The 19,049-nt window shown below is 39.3% G+C and overlaps 2 protein-coding genes across 13 annotated transcripts in view; one reads left to right on the top strand and one right to left on the bottom strand.

Moving 5' to 3' along the window:
- LOC144303181 (uncharacterized) overlaps nt 1-19,049 on the bottom strand; it is a 151,241-nt gene that overhangs the window by 43,655 nt on the left and 88,537 nt on the right. For 2 of the 11 annotated variants that reach the window (XR_013370233.1, XR_013370230.1), the window contains exon 5: nt 7,572-7,671. The exons of 8 other annotated variants lie outside the window; for them this stretch is intronic. The gene's annotated coding sequence lies outside the window, so the exon portion shown is untranslated. Of the gene's footprint in view, nt 1-4,762; nt 4,901-7,571; nt 7,672-19,049 lie in introns of those variants that run through there. One more of the 11 variants, XR_013370231.1, reaches the window with a different exon arrangement.
- The window catches only part of SHC4 (SHC adaptor protein 4), a 132,368-nt gene that overhangs the window by 89,228 nt on the left and 24,091 nt on the right, over nt 1-19,049 (top strand). For both annotated transcript variants that reach the window (XM_077881029.1, XM_077881030.1), the window contains exons 7-9: nt 9,163-9,286; nt 10,765-10,936; nt 13,554-13,614. In XM_077881029.1, coding sequence (XP_077737155.1) covers nt 9,163-9,286; nt 10,765-10,936; nt 13,554-13,614 — 357 coding nt within the window. The remainder of the gene's footprint in view (nt 1-9,162; nt 9,287-10,764; nt 10,937-13,553; nt 13,615-19,049) is intronic.

The following is a 19,049-nucleotide window of genomic DNA, read 5'->3' as shown; positions in this document are numbered from 1 at the left end:
GAGGGCAGGAACCTGTTTACCTTATTCACTGTTGTTTCCAAAACACCCATCAAAAAGCCAGGCACATAGGTATTGCAACAAAAATAACTATTTTTGTTGAGTGTCTCAATAAATGGAAGGGTAAATTGATTGGATTTCCTATCTCAAGATTTAGCAAGGTTGCCTAAGTAAACTCATCTCCCAGTGAAACTTTGGGATAAAGGCCTGAAGTTTCTTAGGTCATTGGACCTCCTTAGACAGACATGGTTTGTGTTGCTTCTCATCCCTGATTCTGGGACATTCAGACTCCTCTTAGGGATGAGTCTCAGGTTGCTTCTTCTCCTTAACTAGAAACTTATTTGGGCAACAGCTTCTCCACCCCAGGGATAGAGTTTGCCCCAACACATTTATTAGGTACATGTGAAGTAGAATTTGGAAATTCAAAGGCTATAAAGACATGTAGAGGACAGATAGGATAGAACTGATAAATAAGAGCAAATTAATTAATTAATCTTTGAGCAAATGGGTGGAGAATGCTGTTTACAAAGCAGAGCTTCAGGAAGATTGATTTAGGAATAGGATGGATTCAGAGAGAGCCTTAAGGCAGAGAGATCTGTTTGGAAGCCATTATGATGGTCAAAAAGGAAATGATGAGGACCAGCTGCTAACAAAGGACTTGGGATGTAGTAGATGTTTAGCGAATGCCAAAAGAACATGGCTCTGTGAGATGGAAAAGAAGAAACAGGTGACAAGAACTAAGCAATACTCCATTGAAAGGGACTCACTGTAAACTGTATAATGAAGAATGGATAACCATCAAAGATGAGTAGGAGAGACAGGAACTAGTGAAGGGGAATAAGGGTTTAGGAATGGAAGACAAGAAAAGATACTAGAAAAGAACAACCTCTTTTAATTAAGCCTGTGTTTCCTGAAAGAATAACTGCGTGCTATTTTGGGTAAGGCCTCTGAACAACAAAGCCTTTTAACCTGAAAGGAAAAGGTGAAAGGAAGTACAAATAGATTGGGAAGTCTAGGTGTTTGGTAACTTTGTCATCAGTCACTGAATAGCTCAGGCAGGTCATTGCTCTTCAGTCAACACAGTGGTGAGGAGTTCAAAGATTGATGTCCATTGCTTGCTTGCTTCTCTGGGATAATGGGTCTGCCTTGAAAATAGATGACTTAGAAACATAAGGTAACTTTGCTGGCATCTGGGTGGCTCAGTGTTAAAGCATCTGACTCTTGATTTTAGCTCAGGACATGATCTAAGGGTCATGATCTCAGGGTCTTGAGATCAAGCTCTACCTGGGGGGGGGGGGCATGCTCGGCAGGGATTCTGCTAGAGGTTTCTCTCTCTCTCTCTCTCTCTGTCTGCCCCTCCCCCTGTGCACTCTTTCTAGAATAAATAAATCTTAAAAAAAATAGGGTAATTTTTTGGATTAAAAAGTTAGCATCTCCTCATCCTTATTGCTCCGTTTCCAGTTTCCTCTTTCCCTTTCTTCTTCTTTTTTTTAAAAAAGATTTTATTTATTCATGAGAGACACACAGAGAGGCAGAGGGAGAAGCAGGCTCCCTGTGAGGAGACCGATGCAGGACTCAATCCCAGAACCCCAGGATCACTACCTGAGCCAAAGGCAGATAGATGCTCAACCACTGAGTCACCACCCAGGCGCCCCACTTCCTTCCCTTTCTTTTTTCAAAAGAGTTTATTTATTTATTCATGAGAGACACACACAGAGAGAGGCAGAGACATAGGCAGAGAGAGAAGCAGGCTCCATGCTGGGAGCCCGATGTGGGACTTGATCCCAGTACTTCAGGATCACGCCCTGGGCCAAAGGCAGGTGCTCAACCACTAAGCCACCCAGGCGTCCCTCTCCTCCCCTTTCTTATTTACTTGGTTATAGAAACTTCTGTGAGAAGCCATTTTATTGTCATCATAGCCCCGGCTTGCACACCCATCTAGTGTCAAATCCTTTCTCCTCGCCTGAGCCCCTGGACTTTGGTTTGTACACAGAGGTGCTGATACAGCTTTTGAGCCTGCAAATAATTATTAATTCCATACTAATACAGAAGGGGCTGAGCTAATTATTGTGGAAGCAAAATAATTCCTGGCCAATCTGGACTCCTTATTTAGTGGGAGAGAGAAACACACAGAATGTAGGATGTCATGGAAAAGGGTGTTTGAACAGCAGCATGTGGGACATCGCAGGTGCTCCATGAGGATCTATGGGAGAATCGAACACAGGCCCAGGGGAAAGAACCCTGTGATGAGAGCTTAGGGTCATATGTTTGGGTGGTGTGTGAGTGTGTGTGAGGGTGGGGTTGCCAGAGAATAGAAGGAATAGAAGTAGGGGAGCCATGGCAAAAAGATCAGCTAGAAACAAATTGTAGAGGGCTTTGAATGGTGGCCAAAAGGTCATTGGGAGCCATGGAAGATTTTGAGCTTTATAACAACTATTCTGACTTCTGCCATTTTACTGAAATTGCAGAATGATTATTTTTCTGGCATTTGTATCTGTGAAAGTGATACTGGAGCGCAGAAAATAGTCTGGAATTGTAGAGTCCAATTTGGAGGACATCTCATTAGTCCTAGGCAGGAGTGGTACGGTTTAGATTATATTGCGGGGAGGAAGGAAAAGTTTGGACAAATCTGTGAACTAATGGAACTTGGCAACAATTTAGATATGAAGGTTGTTGAAGAAATAGAAACCAGATGTTCCTGAGGACTTAATGTGATATTATATATGATGAAATATCTCAATATGTGTCTCATAGTAAGTATATAATAAATGAAAGCTTATTATTATCATTATTATTACCCTGTGTGATTTGGAATAGTATTGCAATTAAAGAAACAGGGATTATTATACATTGGAAAAAGACAATCCACTAGAGAAACAGGGGAAAGGGGGAATCTACCATCTATTGCGTGCTCACCATATGGCAAGCATTGTGTAATTTCATCCTTACAGCAACTGAGGTTGGTATTAATTTATTCTTTTATTATAAAAGCAAACACTGGCATTGAAAAAAGTGAGATTGTTTTCCTAAGCTCGGCCAGCTAATAAACAAGTGAATCAGCCCCCAGGTCCTCAGCATACCTTTACAAAAGAACATCACAAGGCATGAAGAAACATTTAAAAATTTTGCAAGTTTACTAGCTACCTTGTTAGCAATCAAATTATAAATAGGTAGCACATTTCATCTTCAAATTCCAAATATTGAAGACAGGTAAAATGGGGTTTAAAGTAGTTTATTCTTAACAATGTTGGTAGGAGTGTGGATCCAAATGTTTTGGAAAGCAAGTTGACAATTTGCAGCCAAAGCCTTAAAAAGGTAAATTGAACCAGCAGTTTAACTTCTAATGAAATAATTAGGACATGCACAAAGATTAAGCAATAAAGATCATTGTCATATAATATTTATATAATAGAAAAAATACAATTAATTCAATATTCATAAATAGCAAATTGTATAAATGAATCTATAGAATGTACTACTATGCTTTGATATAAAGCTAGTGTTAGAGGGCAGCCCAAGTGGCTCAGCGGTTTAGCACTGCCTTCGGCCCAGGGTGCGATCCTGGAGTCCCGGAATCGAGTCCCATGTTCAGCTCCCTGCATGGAGAGCCTGCTTCTCCCTCTGCTTCTCCCTCTGCCTCTCTCTCTGTGTGTCTCTCATGAATAAATAAATAAAATCTTAAAAAAAATAAAGCTAGTGCTATAGAAGAATAAATAATGACATGGGGAAAATGTTGACAATGTTATGAAGTGCAAAAAAGTAGATTGTGAAACAACGTGTATAATATGACCCCAGGTAATTTTTTGGAGGTATAGAAAAAATATTGGAAAGAAAAAGATGCCAAAAATATTAATAGCAGTTATCTTTAGGTAGGGAGACTTGCATAATTTTTTTTGGTGCCTTTTTAGTTTTCTAAAACTCCTGCAGTGAATATTTATTATATTTGTAAAAAGAAAATATGTTCTAAATCCTTGAATAAGTAAAGAAAATAGTGAAACCAGAAAGAAGATGTTACAGAATTACCTAGTGAGTTTTGTTCATCTGGGGAAAATGTTTAGCAGGCAGGAGGATATAGGGAGGGGTGTTACTGTTATGGGGGATGGGAGTGTGGGGGTGGGAGAGACAGACAAAGAAACAGGGACCAGGCCTTCAGGTGCAGGTTTGGAAAAACTGCAACTTCATAACCCTAAGAGTAAGCAAGATCACCCAAGGAGGAGCTTGCAAAGAAGAGGGCTGAGGGCCTCAGGGAGTAGAAGAAGTCAGAGGAGACAGCAAAGAGCCAGATGAGTGGGAACGAGGAGGAGAGAAAACCAGGAGATGAGTATCATCTAAGAAGGAGGAAGAGCAAACTTCTAGGGGAGAAAAGTCATCCCAGAATAAGACAGCACAGAATGTCACACACTGAAAAGGAGTTAGGGGGAGTGAAGGTGGAAAAAGCCTTTGAGTGGGGCAGTTAACAGAGCCAGACCTCAGGGATGAGGAAGAGCTTAGCTGACTGAGGAAACCCAGGCTCCATGCTGAGAATCCTGAATGTTCCCACTGTCTCTCATTTGCATGATTCACTTTCTTTTTTTTTTTTTTTTCAGCATTAGTCTATTCAAGGCAAGGCAGTTGTCACTTTTTCCCATCTTGGCTAGGACCCTTGAGTGAACTCCTCGTTTTATAAAAGGCCTTTTCTGTAGAAAAGCTAAGTTTCTCTAAGAACATTTTGAGTTTACTTAGTGACTAATACGGCTTGCCCCTGTAATTGCTGTAAATAGGAAATCCATATTCTCTTCACCTCTTATTCCAAATATGTCATCATCCAGGAAAGTTTACAGATTTTCTCTGAGTCTAAGATGTGAAAGAAGGCCCCAGTTTACCTGGGTAGAGGATGGCCATGGTTCTCAGTCTCTGAAGAAAGCTAAAACAAAAGTTTTTTAAAGACTGTAAAAACAATTTCAATTAACCTATTTAGTTATATTTATGGTTATGGTTATGAAATATACGCATGATTGCCCTGGGTTAACTCTGGTCTGACTGGAAGCTTGCTTCTTTGGTCTGGTTTCTTCCTAGGCATGGAGGACTCCTTGCTCAGTACCCCAGCACCATCTGGTGGTTGACCTGAGAAGCTGCACTTTTGAATTTCTAGTTTATTAAAAAACCAAAAACCAAACCTGATCTAAAAAATACCCCTGGTCTATTAAAAATAAATATAAAACTAGTAGGGAAGGGCCCATTATCCTCTAAGAATAGTTCTCAGCCATTTGTTCATGAATATCCAATTAGGAAACCAAATGAAAAAGGCTGAAGAATATGAATCTAAGACTTTAAAAAATCCTCCTTAATATGATACTTGATACCCAAAGGTAGAGTTGTGGGTCTATCTGGCTACAGGTGAAATGAAAAGAACCCATTTTGCATCTGATTCCATCTCAGGCCTCCATGCCGAGTTATCATATCATTGGAAAGTCACATTATTTTTTGGCAATTGGGACTTTCCATATACTTGTCCTTCATTCTTCCCATTAGCTAAAGATTGGTCAGTTCTTGGCCAACCTAGCTGCTTATCCAGACCTTTGGAGATGAGCCTAATACTGGGAAGTGGGCACATTTGTATGTGATTCAGAGCCCATCTGGCCCATGAGCAACCTCAAAAAGACAGTTTTTTACAGAGCAGCATACTATGAGTAGCAACAACAGCACTATGTGTGTTCGCTGAAAGTAGTGAGGCTGCACAGAATATCGCACAGGGTCAACCATTTTGTCCAGTGTCATCCTTTCATGGTGATGGGCACCACTGTTTGTTTTCTATTAATCTTCTCAAAAAAGTAATATGGCATTGATGAGGTTATCCAAAGCAAAGCAGAACATGTTGGTGGCATCAGCCCAAGAACAGGACCAAATCCTCAAAGTATCAGAATCAGAAGAATTGAGACAAGTAAAACCATTTTAGAAGTATGTGAGAAGCGGTAGAGGATGTTTGGTGGATTTGGTGTTTCCTTCCTTCCTGAGAGTACCCACACGCCACAAGAGCCCACATGCCTGTTCCTCAGAAGGTGTAAGCTGCTGTGAAAGAGGGAGGTTAGGATTTCTATAAAGCAATAAGGGACTTCAAACATCACCCGTGCTCTGTCTTGGCAGATAAGGGTATTTCTGAAAAGTGATTTGTTCGGGATCATGCAGATTGTGGCATAATTGGAATTTGAACTTGAATCTGGATCTTTCCATGGAGTTCTTTTAAGTGTTCTTGTTTTCTCATCCCTTCAAAGGGAGATACATTTTCATTTTCCTTCGGGTGTGTATATGTATGTGCAAATATTTGAATTTCCTGCCTCTCTCATTATCTTCCCTATCTTCAGCTCTAGACCTCTTCTTGAACGTAAGAAATATTTAAATTTAAAAAATAATTTCCTGTATCCTTTTATGATTTCTGATCTTGACTTTATTTTTAATTGACCCAGAAATTTATGAGATGAAAAACAAAAGAGGGATCCCTGGGTGGCGCAGCGGTTTAGCGCCTGCCTTTGGCCCAGGGCGCGATCCTGGAGACCCAGGATCGAATCCCACATTGGGCTCCCAGTGCATGGAGCCTGCTTCTCCCTCTGCCTATGTCTCTGCCTCTCTCTCTCTCTCTCTCTCTCTCTGTGACTATCATAAATAAATTTTAAAAAATATTTAAAAAATACTTTAAAAAAAAAAAAAGAAAAACAAAAGAATTCAAGTGAGTTGCCTTTTCTTATCATAAGGTAATACGACTTCTCTTGGCTCAACTGGAGGGCACTTTCCAAGGGCACTTTGTAGGTTTAAGGATATCTCCAAGAGCAAACCAAGCAGTGATTCATACCACTCAATGGCTGGAAGAATCTGCCTCACTAGGGGTCCACTGCAGGTGCCATTTCAATGCAATTGAAGACAACTTCTCACACTAGAATTATTGATGCAATTCAGGAAAATCAATATGGATTTATTCAACACAATTTTTTTTTTAAATTTTTATTTATTTATGATAGAGAGAGAGAGAGAGAGAGAGGCAGAGACACAGGCTCCATGCACCGGGAGCCCGACGTGGGATTCGATCCCGGGTCTCCAGGATCGCGCCCTGGGCCAAAGGCAGGCGCCAAACCGCTGCGCCACCCAGGGATCCCCTCAACACAATTTTTAAAACACCTTCTATGTGTTGGTCATGTGTGAAGCTACTGCAGAGAAAAAGAAAGAGCAATTTAAAATGACAGCCTAAAGATAGATCCATCATTTTTCTTTGGTAGAAAGGATATATATTTATAGACATTCTTAATTAAGTTTTGAAGCTAGAATTAGCTCCTAAGTCTATATTAGGATCCAAGTCACTTCTTTAAAGGGACAACCTTATAAGAGATGGTAATGATAATTCTAGAGGTTTGACACCTTGGCATTGTTTGATTTAATAATTCCTCTCCCACACACAGGCACATACAAACACATGCCTTCTAAAAATTTAATTTAAATCTTTTATTTTATTTTATTTTATTTACAGATTTATTTATTTATTTTAGAGAGGGAGCACAAGTAGAAAGGGGAGAGGGAGAGAGAATCCCAAGCAGACTTGAGCTCACCTTGGAGATCGACCTGGGGGCTTGACACAGGGCTTGATCTCATGACCCCAAAATCACGACCTGACGTACTGCACCACCAAGGTGCTCCTTCATCTAAATCCTTTAAGTGAAAGTCAAGTTAGTTCTGGAATAAGAATTGTCTGAGATTCCTTGAGATAATTATTAATAGAAGGCTAAGAGAAGAAACACTTGTAGGTTCTACTATTACGTACTGGTATAGGCTTTGCAAATTCTATCAGATGTAAATGAATTGCCTTCTGCTTTAAATAGATATAGAATCCTTTCCAAGAGAATGCAAGTGTGAAATCATGCTTCCAAGTCAGCACAGTTGAATCATGCTATAAAGACAGCTCTTCTCTCTTTAGGTGTCCCTTTTAGTAATGTGTCCTTCTGTTGGTTTCACACACAGTTCCCAAGATACATGAAGCATTCTTGGCATCTACTCTAATTCCCCATGCACTTGCTTAAGCCTTTCTGTTCTTAGAGAATAGCTAACAATTTTTGCAACATTATTGCATATATTTAACTGCTATCAAGCTTTTTCTCATCCCTCCATTCTTCAGGCTACACAAACCAATATATTTTTGAAAAATGTTATTTCTCATGGGACTTATTGCCTCCAAATAAAAATTATCCTCAGGGCTCTTTCTAAGCCATCCTTATGAAACTTCCATTTCAATAAATTGCCATGTTGCAAGGCTCTAAGCAAGACCCCATATCCCACCGAAGCAAGAATGGTATTCCATATGGTGGGAGGTGAATTTATAGTCCCTGAACAGAAGCTCCTGTTTTTATGCAGCAGCAGCAGATTTGCTCATTTGTGGTATTCCATCAGCTGCACCCTTCATAGCTTATTTATTTAAATTACATGTGCAAACTCCCCCCTTCTCAGTAGCTGCTTCTCAGAGAAATTATCTAATAAAAATTTTAATATCTTCTGGTCATGTCATCGTCACAAAATCTTGTTGCCTTTTTTTTTTTTAATCTTGTTTTTGATGCTTGATGGAGATAATACTTTAGTAGAATTTTGAAGACAGGGATTACCACACCATCACTACTTTCTAGTGGCAATGACAGGGCAAAGGGGTGTTATAAGCTCCTATCTTCACCAGCAGCTCATCCCTCACTTTGAGGGGAGCAGGGTATGGGGGAGATTTGGAAAGTTATATTTTTGCAAAGACAAAATACCATGCAAAGACGACAGCATGACCCTCATCTTCCTGTCAGATTGCTGCCCTAAGCATCTTTTGTACCGAATTATAGAGCTAACATTGAATACAAGTCACATGATTAAGATCACTCTAGTTTTATAAAAAATGGAGGCCCAAAAATACTTGTCTGGAGACCAGAATTTGTCGTTTTTTTGCGATATTTAAATGTAAAATATGACTGTTTCTTCTCTTTGATCCATATGAAAAATGAGGTATTCTTTTCCGCTACTTCAGAACTGAAAAGAACTTGTAAACCTGCTCCATTTCACTCAATTAAAAGTTTGTGTTGTGGAATGATTTTGACTTTATATAAAACCTTTCCTTGTTGACAACTTATTACAGGTGTTTTGTTGTTTTTGTTTTGGTATGTTCTCTTGCAGCCTGCCATATATTGGAGTGCCGCAGTGGAATGGCCCAAGATGTCATAAGCACCATAGGGCAGGCTTTTGAACTCCGGTTTAAACAGTATTTGAAAAATCCTTCTTTGAATACTTCTTGTGAAAGGTCAGCCAAGAGTTCTATAATTATTTGACTTACTATATTTGTTTTGTTTTATTTTAAAGTAAATTTTCAAACTAATGAAATTAATATTTTTTTCTTACAAATAGGCAGTTTCAGTACAAACTAATAATGTCATTTTCTATTCTTCTTCCATTTATATTTATCCAGATATTTCCTCTTGCTTTGTATCAGAGAAACAGGAATATGCCCTGTTTCTCTGATATATAGAGAGCTACGACTTAATGAACTATTATCATGAAATAACAGACATCAATACATTTCTCAGAATCATTCCAATCCCAGATCTCTTGCAACTAAAAAAAGAAAAGAAAAAATCAAGAATGAAGAACAAAATAGTAAGAATCAAATGTCTGTAGCAAGAATCACCATTAGTTTGCTGGTTTGCAGTGTAAAGAGATGAGCTCCAGCTAAACGGTGGGAGGGCTGAAAGGTGATGTGACCCAAGGATCTGGTTGTTCTATCTGAGGCACAGAAACTCTGCAAGGAAAGCCAAGCCCTTTAGGCCTGACAGACTTCAGCATGTGTGGAGTGCAGTGAGGTCTCTCACACCCAAGGGACAAAACTCAATCTTGTTTAATTTTAAATATACTCCTCCCCCAATTAGTTATGTTGTGTATCAGCCAACACTGGGTTTGGAGATCTCCCTTTATATGGGTTCTTAGGAGGCCTTGATGTTGAATTTTTCCCAGGGTAACACTCAATATCTTAGTGCTATCGTTTTGTTGACATGTAATGAACCCAACAAGACTGTGTGGGTTGTTAGTGGAATCAGTTCAGTCCAAAAGGACTTGATTTATTCTTTTTCATAAGAAACTTTTACTAATTCCAATTTGGAAGAAAAGTTGTTTGTTTTTTGTTTTTTTTTGTCCTGTTTCAATTTTTAAAACAATGCATGTTTACATAAATCTACCCACTTGCCACATATGGTTCTAATATTTCTTTATGAATCCCATATACTCCTCCAGATTTGTGCAGACAAGATAACTGGCCATAGCTCTCTTATTTTTCTCATCTTGGTTTAATAAACTGGACTAGGCCCTCTGCCCAATATCTAAAAATTTTTTTTAGGAGAATATTTCCAAAATGGTACAATCAAAGTGTGCTGAAGATACTCAGGAAAACTTTATTTTTATGCTCCACTGGCAAAAATGACTTACATTCAGAGTTCATATGTGTGTTTGTGTGTGTATGTGTGTTTCTTAATCACTGGGAGGAGACACAAAAGCATCACCCTTGGCACTTTTTGTTGGCTTACCCTACTTTAATTGTCTATGGAAAGCTAAACAACTCAACCATCTGGTTGCTTCCATCCAGATGTTTGACATCACTTAAGAACAGCTATAAACTTAAAACATGAATGCAAAGTTTTTCAGATGATTTGCATGGTTCTGATCCCTCTGCCTCCCCTACAGCATTTGAATTCCCGCCCAGCCTCTTGGGGATTCTTTTTTCCCTTACAGTGAGGGGGTGCCTATTGATGATCATGCTGAGGAGCGAGAAGATCATGAGTATTACAATGAAATCCCAGGGAAGCAGCCACCTGCAGGTGGTGTTTCAGATGTGCGGATCAAAGTCCAAGCCACAGAACAAATGGCTTATTGCCCCATACGGTGTGAAAAGTTGTGCTACTTGGTAAGTCATGTTTTATTGTTACCGGAACTTAGCAATGTGATTCTGTCCTTGTCACTAGAGAGTTTAATTTGAGAGTTTTCAAGTACTAGTTTAGAGAAAGTATCATCTTCCTCAATACAGAGCCAGAGAATGAATCATTGTTGGAGCCTGCACTAGATCATTTTTGCTCTGAATCCCCCAACTTTGGCTGATGTGGATGACTTCACATCTCCCTTCACTAGGAAGTCCAGCATGTTATTTTTAACATCACCCTTCTCCATCTCCAGTCTTCCTATATTCTCCTTGCTGCTCATCCTTAGCTACAGCCTCCACAGCTGATCCTTCCCCTGACCTCCTGATACCCTCTCCTCCTTTCAATCCTCTGCCTTTGTTCTGTTGCATCAACCCCTGTCTCAGTCTTTATTTTCTCTTTGTCTACTGGTTATCTCTCTTCCATCTGCTAATAAATTTGGATTCCTCCAACCAGCTCATAATGTCTTGTCTCCTTCTCATCTTCCTTTTTTACCCGTAAACTAGAAAACATTGTCTCTATCCCAGGTTTCACATCAGCACTATATTTCTAAGATCTGAATTCTGCTTGACAACTTGATGGGAATCACTTTTACAGTGGTCACCAATGGTTTTTTTGGTCACTGATGGTTTAAATCAATTTTCTTCATCAATATTCTGAATCTGTCTATAGAATTTGATACCTGAATAAAAAAAAAAAAAAAAAAAAAGATTTTGATACCTGTAGGCTGCCCCTTCCTTTTTGTAGACCTCTTCTATTATCTTCTAAAGCACTTCTACTGTGTCATTCTTATCCCCCATCTCTTTTGCAGCTTTTGAAACCTTTGTCCAACATTTTATTATTAATTTTTTCAAACATACAGAAAAGTTATGTAAGAGTCATACATTGAACACTCATACACTCACTGTCTAGAGTCTATGATTAACTACATTTAACATTTCACCAGGTTTGCCCTGTCATCCTATATAGCTATCATCCATCAGCACGTCTTAATTTTGGTATGTTTCAAAGTAAGTTACATCTTTTTTTTAATTTAAATTTTGTTAGTTAACATATAGTGTAAAATTGGTTTCTGGACTAGAATTCAGTGATCCAGCACTTACATACAACACCTAATGCTCCTCACAACAAGTGCCTTCCTTAATACCCATCATCTGTCTAGCCCATCCCCCACCCACTCCCCTCCATCCACCTTCAGTGTGTTCTCTGTCATTAAGAGTCACTTATGGCTTATTGCTTATTTCCCTCTTTCCTTCCCCCCCCCCATATATTCATCTGATTTCGTTCTCAAATTCCACATGTGAAATCATATGGTATTTGTCTTTCTCTCACTGACTTATTTCACTTGACATAATACACTTTAGCTCTGTCCACATTATTGCAAATGGCAAGATTTCTTTTTGATGGCTGAGTAATATTCCATTGTGTGTGTGTGTGTGTGTGTGTGTGTGTGTGTGTAAACAAACATATATACACACATACCACATCTTCTTTACCCATTCATCAGTCAATGGACTTTTGGGCTTTCTCCATAGTTTGGCTATTGTTGATAATGCTATCACATCTTTTCTCGTTAGACCTTATTTTCTTCCACTCACCTACAAATCCAAGCCCTTGCCCTTACCACCCTTGCTCTGTGTTTGGCCTCGACCTTGGTTTCTCCTCTGGCATGCCACCTGTATACACATTGTTCCAGCTTCTTTGTTTTCAATTACTACCTATCTCTCCAGCTATAATGCGATAGACATTACATTGCTTATGTTAAGATTGAAATCAGCATTTTCTCCTTGATTTCAAATCAGATTCCTCTACAGATTTACTCATGTTTATTAATAGTACTGCTCTTCTTTCATTAATCTGCAGTCTTTTGCTTTTCTCACTTTGGGCTCCACATCAACTCAGTCTTCAAGACCTAGAATTCTGCCATGAAATCGTTTGAATCTACCCCACCTCTCATATTCCTGTTGCACCTTTCTGAGCTCTGGTCTTTACTTGCCCAGATGATTCTGAAAACTCCTTCCTTGTCTCCAGTTTCATTCCCCCAAACCATTCTGCATGGTACTTCCAGATCAGTCTTTCTGAAGGATAGATATTGCCCTTCTCGAAGGCATCAGTGATATCATCCCACTATTGAAGACAATCTAGATCTAGATCTAGATCCATAGGGGATCAGTGCAACCCCTGATGGATGAGATTGTCAAGGTTGAAAAATGAGCCTGGCATTAACCTCAGTAGAATAGGGCTCCAATCTGTCACTATTAGATAGAGGTTTGCTAAATACTATTTATACAAAGTGTCCTGGAAATCACACTTTCTGGCCTGAGACTTGGATTGAGTCCTGTAGGGGAACCTCCCAAGCACAGGCAGCAACCCTCAGGATATAGGCCTTATGTTGGCAGCCTTTATGACTCCCCGCTCCAGACCCATCTTTGCAGCCCCCAAATAATGCACTCCCATAGGAGTCTATGCTCCCCACCCAGAATCTCAGTTCCTGTCGGAAAGTGAATTTGTCAGCTGTATTCTGCTGGGAGCATCAGTAGTGTTGTTTTTTGAAAGTATGGATATATACTATGTTTGTAAATGTTTCACAATTTGTTGTTTGTGCAGCCTGGAAACTCCAAGTGCAGCAGTGTGTATGAGAACTGTTTAGAACAAAGCAGGGCAATAGGTAGGTACAATTGTCCTCTGCCATCTGCCGCTCTCCTTATTCCTTGTAGGTCATGTGGTTGTGTGTGGCCCTAGCTCTTAAAGACTTCCTGGGGAAGTCAGGTTTATATAACCAAACATATAATGCTTCAGCGGCCGGCTTTCCACACTCCGAGAGGCCCAGAATGCCACGCATGTGTCACTTGACAGGCTCATGACTTTGCCTCACTCTTGTGGGCTCTACCACACTATCATTCTACCTTATGAGGTCTTTCACTGCTGTAACATCATGAGAGGTCTTCCTGGAAAGATGCTTCTCTGCTTAAAACTCAAGGGAGTTCCACTTCAAAGAAGATCAGACATTAAGCTAATGTGAAAATCAATGCTTTACCATTAGAATTAAGGTAAAATCTTTAAGCAGAAAACAAAAAGAAATCTGAAATGCAAGAGACTCAATTAGGGGGGCCCATCTACTCCACTTGCCCTACTTCCTAGGGCATTAAATGTCTTATTACTGCACGTGATAGTTATGTTGGGCACAACTTTTCCACAACACAAATGTAGAATATCAACCATCCAGGTTGGACATACATTGTCATAAAGTTATACCCTAGTTAGTAATTTGATTTTTTTAAATTGTTGAAGGTACATATTTCTTTGGGAAGCAAAGTTTTATAGCATTAGAGAGGGAGGTAACTGGATGGTATTGATAAGATGGTGGAGAAATAGAGTTGGATAGCCATGCTTAGGGACTCAAATTAGCAGGAATTTGGCACCTAGAAGGTAGTCACTTCTAAGGGTATATATATATTACTTATTTATTTATTAAGAGATTTTATCTATCCATCTGAGAGAGAGAGAGCATGCCCAAGCACATGAGAGAGAGCACAAGCAGGGCGAGGGGCAGAGGGAGAAGCAGACTCCCTGCTGAGCAGGAAGCCCGATGTACGATTTGATCCTGGGACTGAAGGAAGATGCTTAACTAACTGAACCACTCTGGCACCCCTAGAATATTTTCATTCTTCTTAGGAAATTATGCCATTGTAACCTATTAATTTAATTTACTTCTTTTGAGACAGAGAGACAGAGAAAGAGAGAGAGAGAGAGTGCAAGGGGGAGGGGGCAGAGGCAGAGGGTGAGAGAGAATCCCAAGCAGGCTCCACCCAGCATGGAGCTTGACATAAGACTCGATCTCACAACTCTGATATTATGACCTGAGCTAAAATCAAGAGTCAGACACTTAACTGACTGAGCCACCCAGGTGCCTCAAATTTTATTATTTCTTATATATGGGAGATACATAAAAATTTATCATTTTAGGTACAGCTATGATTCCTACCTTCCTCCACCATGCAAAAATAACAGAAGTAGTGGGTTTAGACGGTATTGTTAATTCTTTAAAGATATGGTTCTTTTTGGTAGCTATTAAAATTCCATGCCATTCTTTAAAGTTATTTACAATTTTAACCTAACTTTAAGTAATATGACTATAACAAATTAAATTAAAGGTAAGTGCAAAGGCTCCCTAGAAGCTATATTCCTTCCTCCCTTCCTTTCCCTTACGCAGAAATCCCTAACCTAAGGATTTAATAGTCAGGAACACATCACATATGTCCTGCAGTATTGTAATTATTTTCTACCTGTGCTGAAGCTCACTTGGAAATATCTCCACATCCTGTTTCATCTCATTCTATAGTCTTCATTTATGCAACACTTTACTCAGTGGCTATTTATGAAGATGCTCTGTAGGTCTGGCAGTATGCAAGAATGGAATCACAACCAGTACTCATGTTGGTAGTTTAAATAGGAAGACACATCTTTAGCAAAAGCTTACAAATAGGATCGATATTTCAAAGCCCAACGTGTTATGGAAACAAATAACAGGGAACCTAACTTAATCTGAGGGACTATAGAGGGTCTTCCTAAACTCTCTTCAGGCAAACAACCAAACCAGGACCTGATGGATGAGTAGGGATTATCCAGGCACAGAGGAAGAAATGGGAAGAGGGGGTGAGAGAGGGAAAGAGAAAGAAAAGTATAAATGGAAACTAGAATTCCTGGTGTGCCAGGACCACATCCTAGATCACTGCACCTAGAGAGGACAGCAGAGAGAGTCTTGGACCTAGACAAAGAACTCCCGAATTTTTGGTCCTAACAAATACCTCCCTTCCCAGCTCATCTTCCTCCTCTCCGTTAAACAGTCTTGATGGCACAGCCTGTGTGGCAGCCATGTGACATGTGGCACAGTCACATGGCTTCTGAGGGGAACTCACTGAAGGAAAATCAACATTACTAGAATGATGTACCATATGCTAAATCACAACACTACCATTGAAGATAAGGGGCATGGTCTCCTAGTTTTTTGTCAAGAGCCCCCAAAACATACATTTGTGAAGGAACTAATGGTTATAGAGGTTATAGAGGTACTGTCTCAGTCTTATTCAAGATATTTCTTTTTGTAAATGTAATCTTGTCATAGAATCCAACTTATTGTTTCTGTTTATCTTGGTTTTATTTCTCCTTCAAATCCAACAAACAATGTAACCCCTTATTCTTTTGTGGTTTATATATGTCCTAAGCCAATATAAGCAGATCCAAACTTATGAACAGACTTTACTGAGAGCCTGGAATATATTTCCAGAATTAGTTCATTCCAGAATTAATTTTAGCCATGATGATTATCTCCTAGACAAGTGTACCGTATTCTACTATTCTGGTTTGCCTGTACTAGAGCTTAAATACATATTTTGGAATGACAAATACAATAGAAGTTTCTATTGCAAGTGCCTGTTCTTCAGTTGCACTCCAACTTTGCGAGGGTTGGAAACCAGTACAGAGCTACCTTCCTTGTGGTGGCCTTAAGGTAACAGTTCATAACTGGGAACTTTTCAGAATCTTGGTGAGGTGAGAGATGGTATTCGCAGTTTGGAAAAAGTCCTTCAGCTGGATACTTTCTTCCCTTGAAAATCAGAGCTACAACATTGTTTCCTTAGAAAAGCAGTTCTAAGTTCCAGTGAGGATCCAGAATGCTAGGAAGCCATCTCCCTAGACCTCAGCCACTAAGACCATAAGTTAAAAGAACTCAACCCCTGCTCCAGGAGCAACAACAATTAAGGCCACTCCTATTGTTGTAGGGAGGACTTTACTACTATGGTGTCCATTCATTCACAGACACCCAGAAATCAAGTATTCCTATCTTGGGGCCTGCCTGTGACTACTAGGGCATATGTTTAAAAACTGATCTGAAATTCTTGACCAGTGAGCAAATTAATAGCAGTTGCCAGAATAGCAAATACATAACTTTTATGGCTTTTCCTTGAGATTTATACATAAGCATTTGAGAGACACCTATACAAATATTTTCAATAAGATCTGGCTTTTTCCTCCCAAGACATTTATTTATTCAAATACTGACTTACAACTTGAATTCCAGTATATTATAAATACTGCAATAGTCTTCTGGTTTTTGGAGAAGTTAATTGTATTTATCACCAGACTTATAAAAGACACCTATCCCTACTTTTTTTTTTAAAGCTTTCTTTTTTTAAAAGATTTTATTTACTCATGAGACACAGAGAGAAAGAGGCAGAGACATAGGCAGAGGGAGAAGCAGGCTCCATGTAGGAAGCCCGATGTGGAACTTGATCCCATCATTCCCTGAGCTGAAGGCAGACGCTCAACCACTGAGCCACCCCAGTGTCCCTCTATCCCTACTTTTAAATTTCTTTATGGAAAAAATTAATTAGCAAATAGAATAATGTTTTCCTGACCTCAAGTTAAATGGAAATAAGATATTTTTAATCAAAAAGACATTAAATTCTTACAAGCCCTAAGGGCTTGCACTTAAAAACTTTGGTTCTTACAGTATATACACTATGTACACTATGTATTTGTTTTTTGCCACCAGTCCTCTCTTCAACAGGTTGGATCGGTTCTCGGAGTAATACTTGGCAAAAATAAATTTTGGAATGCACAATGGCTGGCATATGTGGTTAAACTCTCATCAGCCACATACTTTACCCAATAAAGATTTTAAATTTGGGTATAGAGTGAAATACATATTTAAGGCAACATTACTGAGTTAAATATAATAGGGCATTTGGGAAAAAGAAATGGTCATTTTCAAGAGAGACTGGATACAGGCATTAATGCTTTTGTGTAATTCTATGGGATGGTAAAACTGATGTTGTCACCTCATGCCATTCTCTGTAAGGGGCAAATGAGTCAGTGCCCTGTGCTAAAGTTTGACTCAGAACATACCGGGGTCAAATATGCTGAGAAAGGAAGACTGAGGCAGATTCAGCATCTGTTCATTCAGCTGACAAACATTTTTCTTTTGAGCACCTGCCTCAGTGCCTTCATACTAGGCATTGAAGATGAAGAAGATATGCAGATAAATGGGTTCTAATCTCTTCTTAAGGACTCGAGGAATTTGCAGTCTCAAGGGGAAGACAGACGAACAAGTAAACACATACCTATATTATGTTATGGAGTGGCGCCTGACCCAGCCTTGGGGAGGGAAGCACTAAGGGGGAAGCTTCTTGAAGGAGGTGGATTCAGAACAGAATCTTATTTATATATATTTTTTTCAGAACAGAATCTTAAAGGACAAATAGGAGTTAGGTACAGACAGAAAGGAATAGCAGGAGATAAGAACCATTTGCAGAGCACCAGCATCAATGAATAAATAGGTAACTGAGCAGATATTAATTATTTATTAAGCAGGCACTATTCTGTTAGTGTCTCATCCACATTCTTTCATTTAATCCTCACAACCATATTTTTTTATTTAAATGCAATTTGCCAACATATAACACCCATTGCTCATTGCATCACGTGCCCTCCTTAAAGCTCGTCACCCAGTTACCTACCCACCCACCCACTTTCCCTTCTGCAACCCTTTGTTGTTCCCCAGAGTTAGGAGTCCTGCTAATTATAGTGGCTGTGAGTACTATCATTAGATAATGTTTCAATATTTCAAGGTAATATCTAAATGTATATCCCAAAATACAATAGAGCATTTGATAAAGAAAATAGACATAAATCCACATTTCAAATCTTGATCATTTTAACTTTCGGGAGGCCAATGTTCTGATTTAATTAGGTCATTCTTGTTTGTAAGCTCATAATGCAGCTGAGGAAGATTTTGTAACAAAAAAAGTGATCTTCAATCTTTGATTTATTTGTAGTGATCTCTAACCACTTAGCCATTTATGAAAGTAAGTTTAGTTTAAACTAGATAATATTCATAGATCCATGTAACCAAACAAATGGAGACTGTCATATATTGTAAAATGCAACAAAGAAACGAAATGCCCTGACCACCCCTCCTTCTTTAGAAATCTCACTCCTCCCTCAGGATATTCCACATATAGAGTATGAGGGAGGACAAGGTGATGTGTAACAGCTGACAGACCAAGAGAAAATGAGTAGGTAGTGAGGCTGTAGTCTTCTGAC

Source organism: Canis aureus, chromosome 32 (assembly GCF_053574225.1).
Source record: "Canis aureus isolate CA01 chromosome 32, VMU_Caureus_v.1.0, whole genome shotgun sequence".
Lineage (NCBI taxonomy): Eukaryota > Metazoa > Chordata > Mammalia > Carnivora > Canidae > Canis > Canis aureus.
This window is presented reverse-complemented; position numbering and strand designations above follow the sequence as displayed.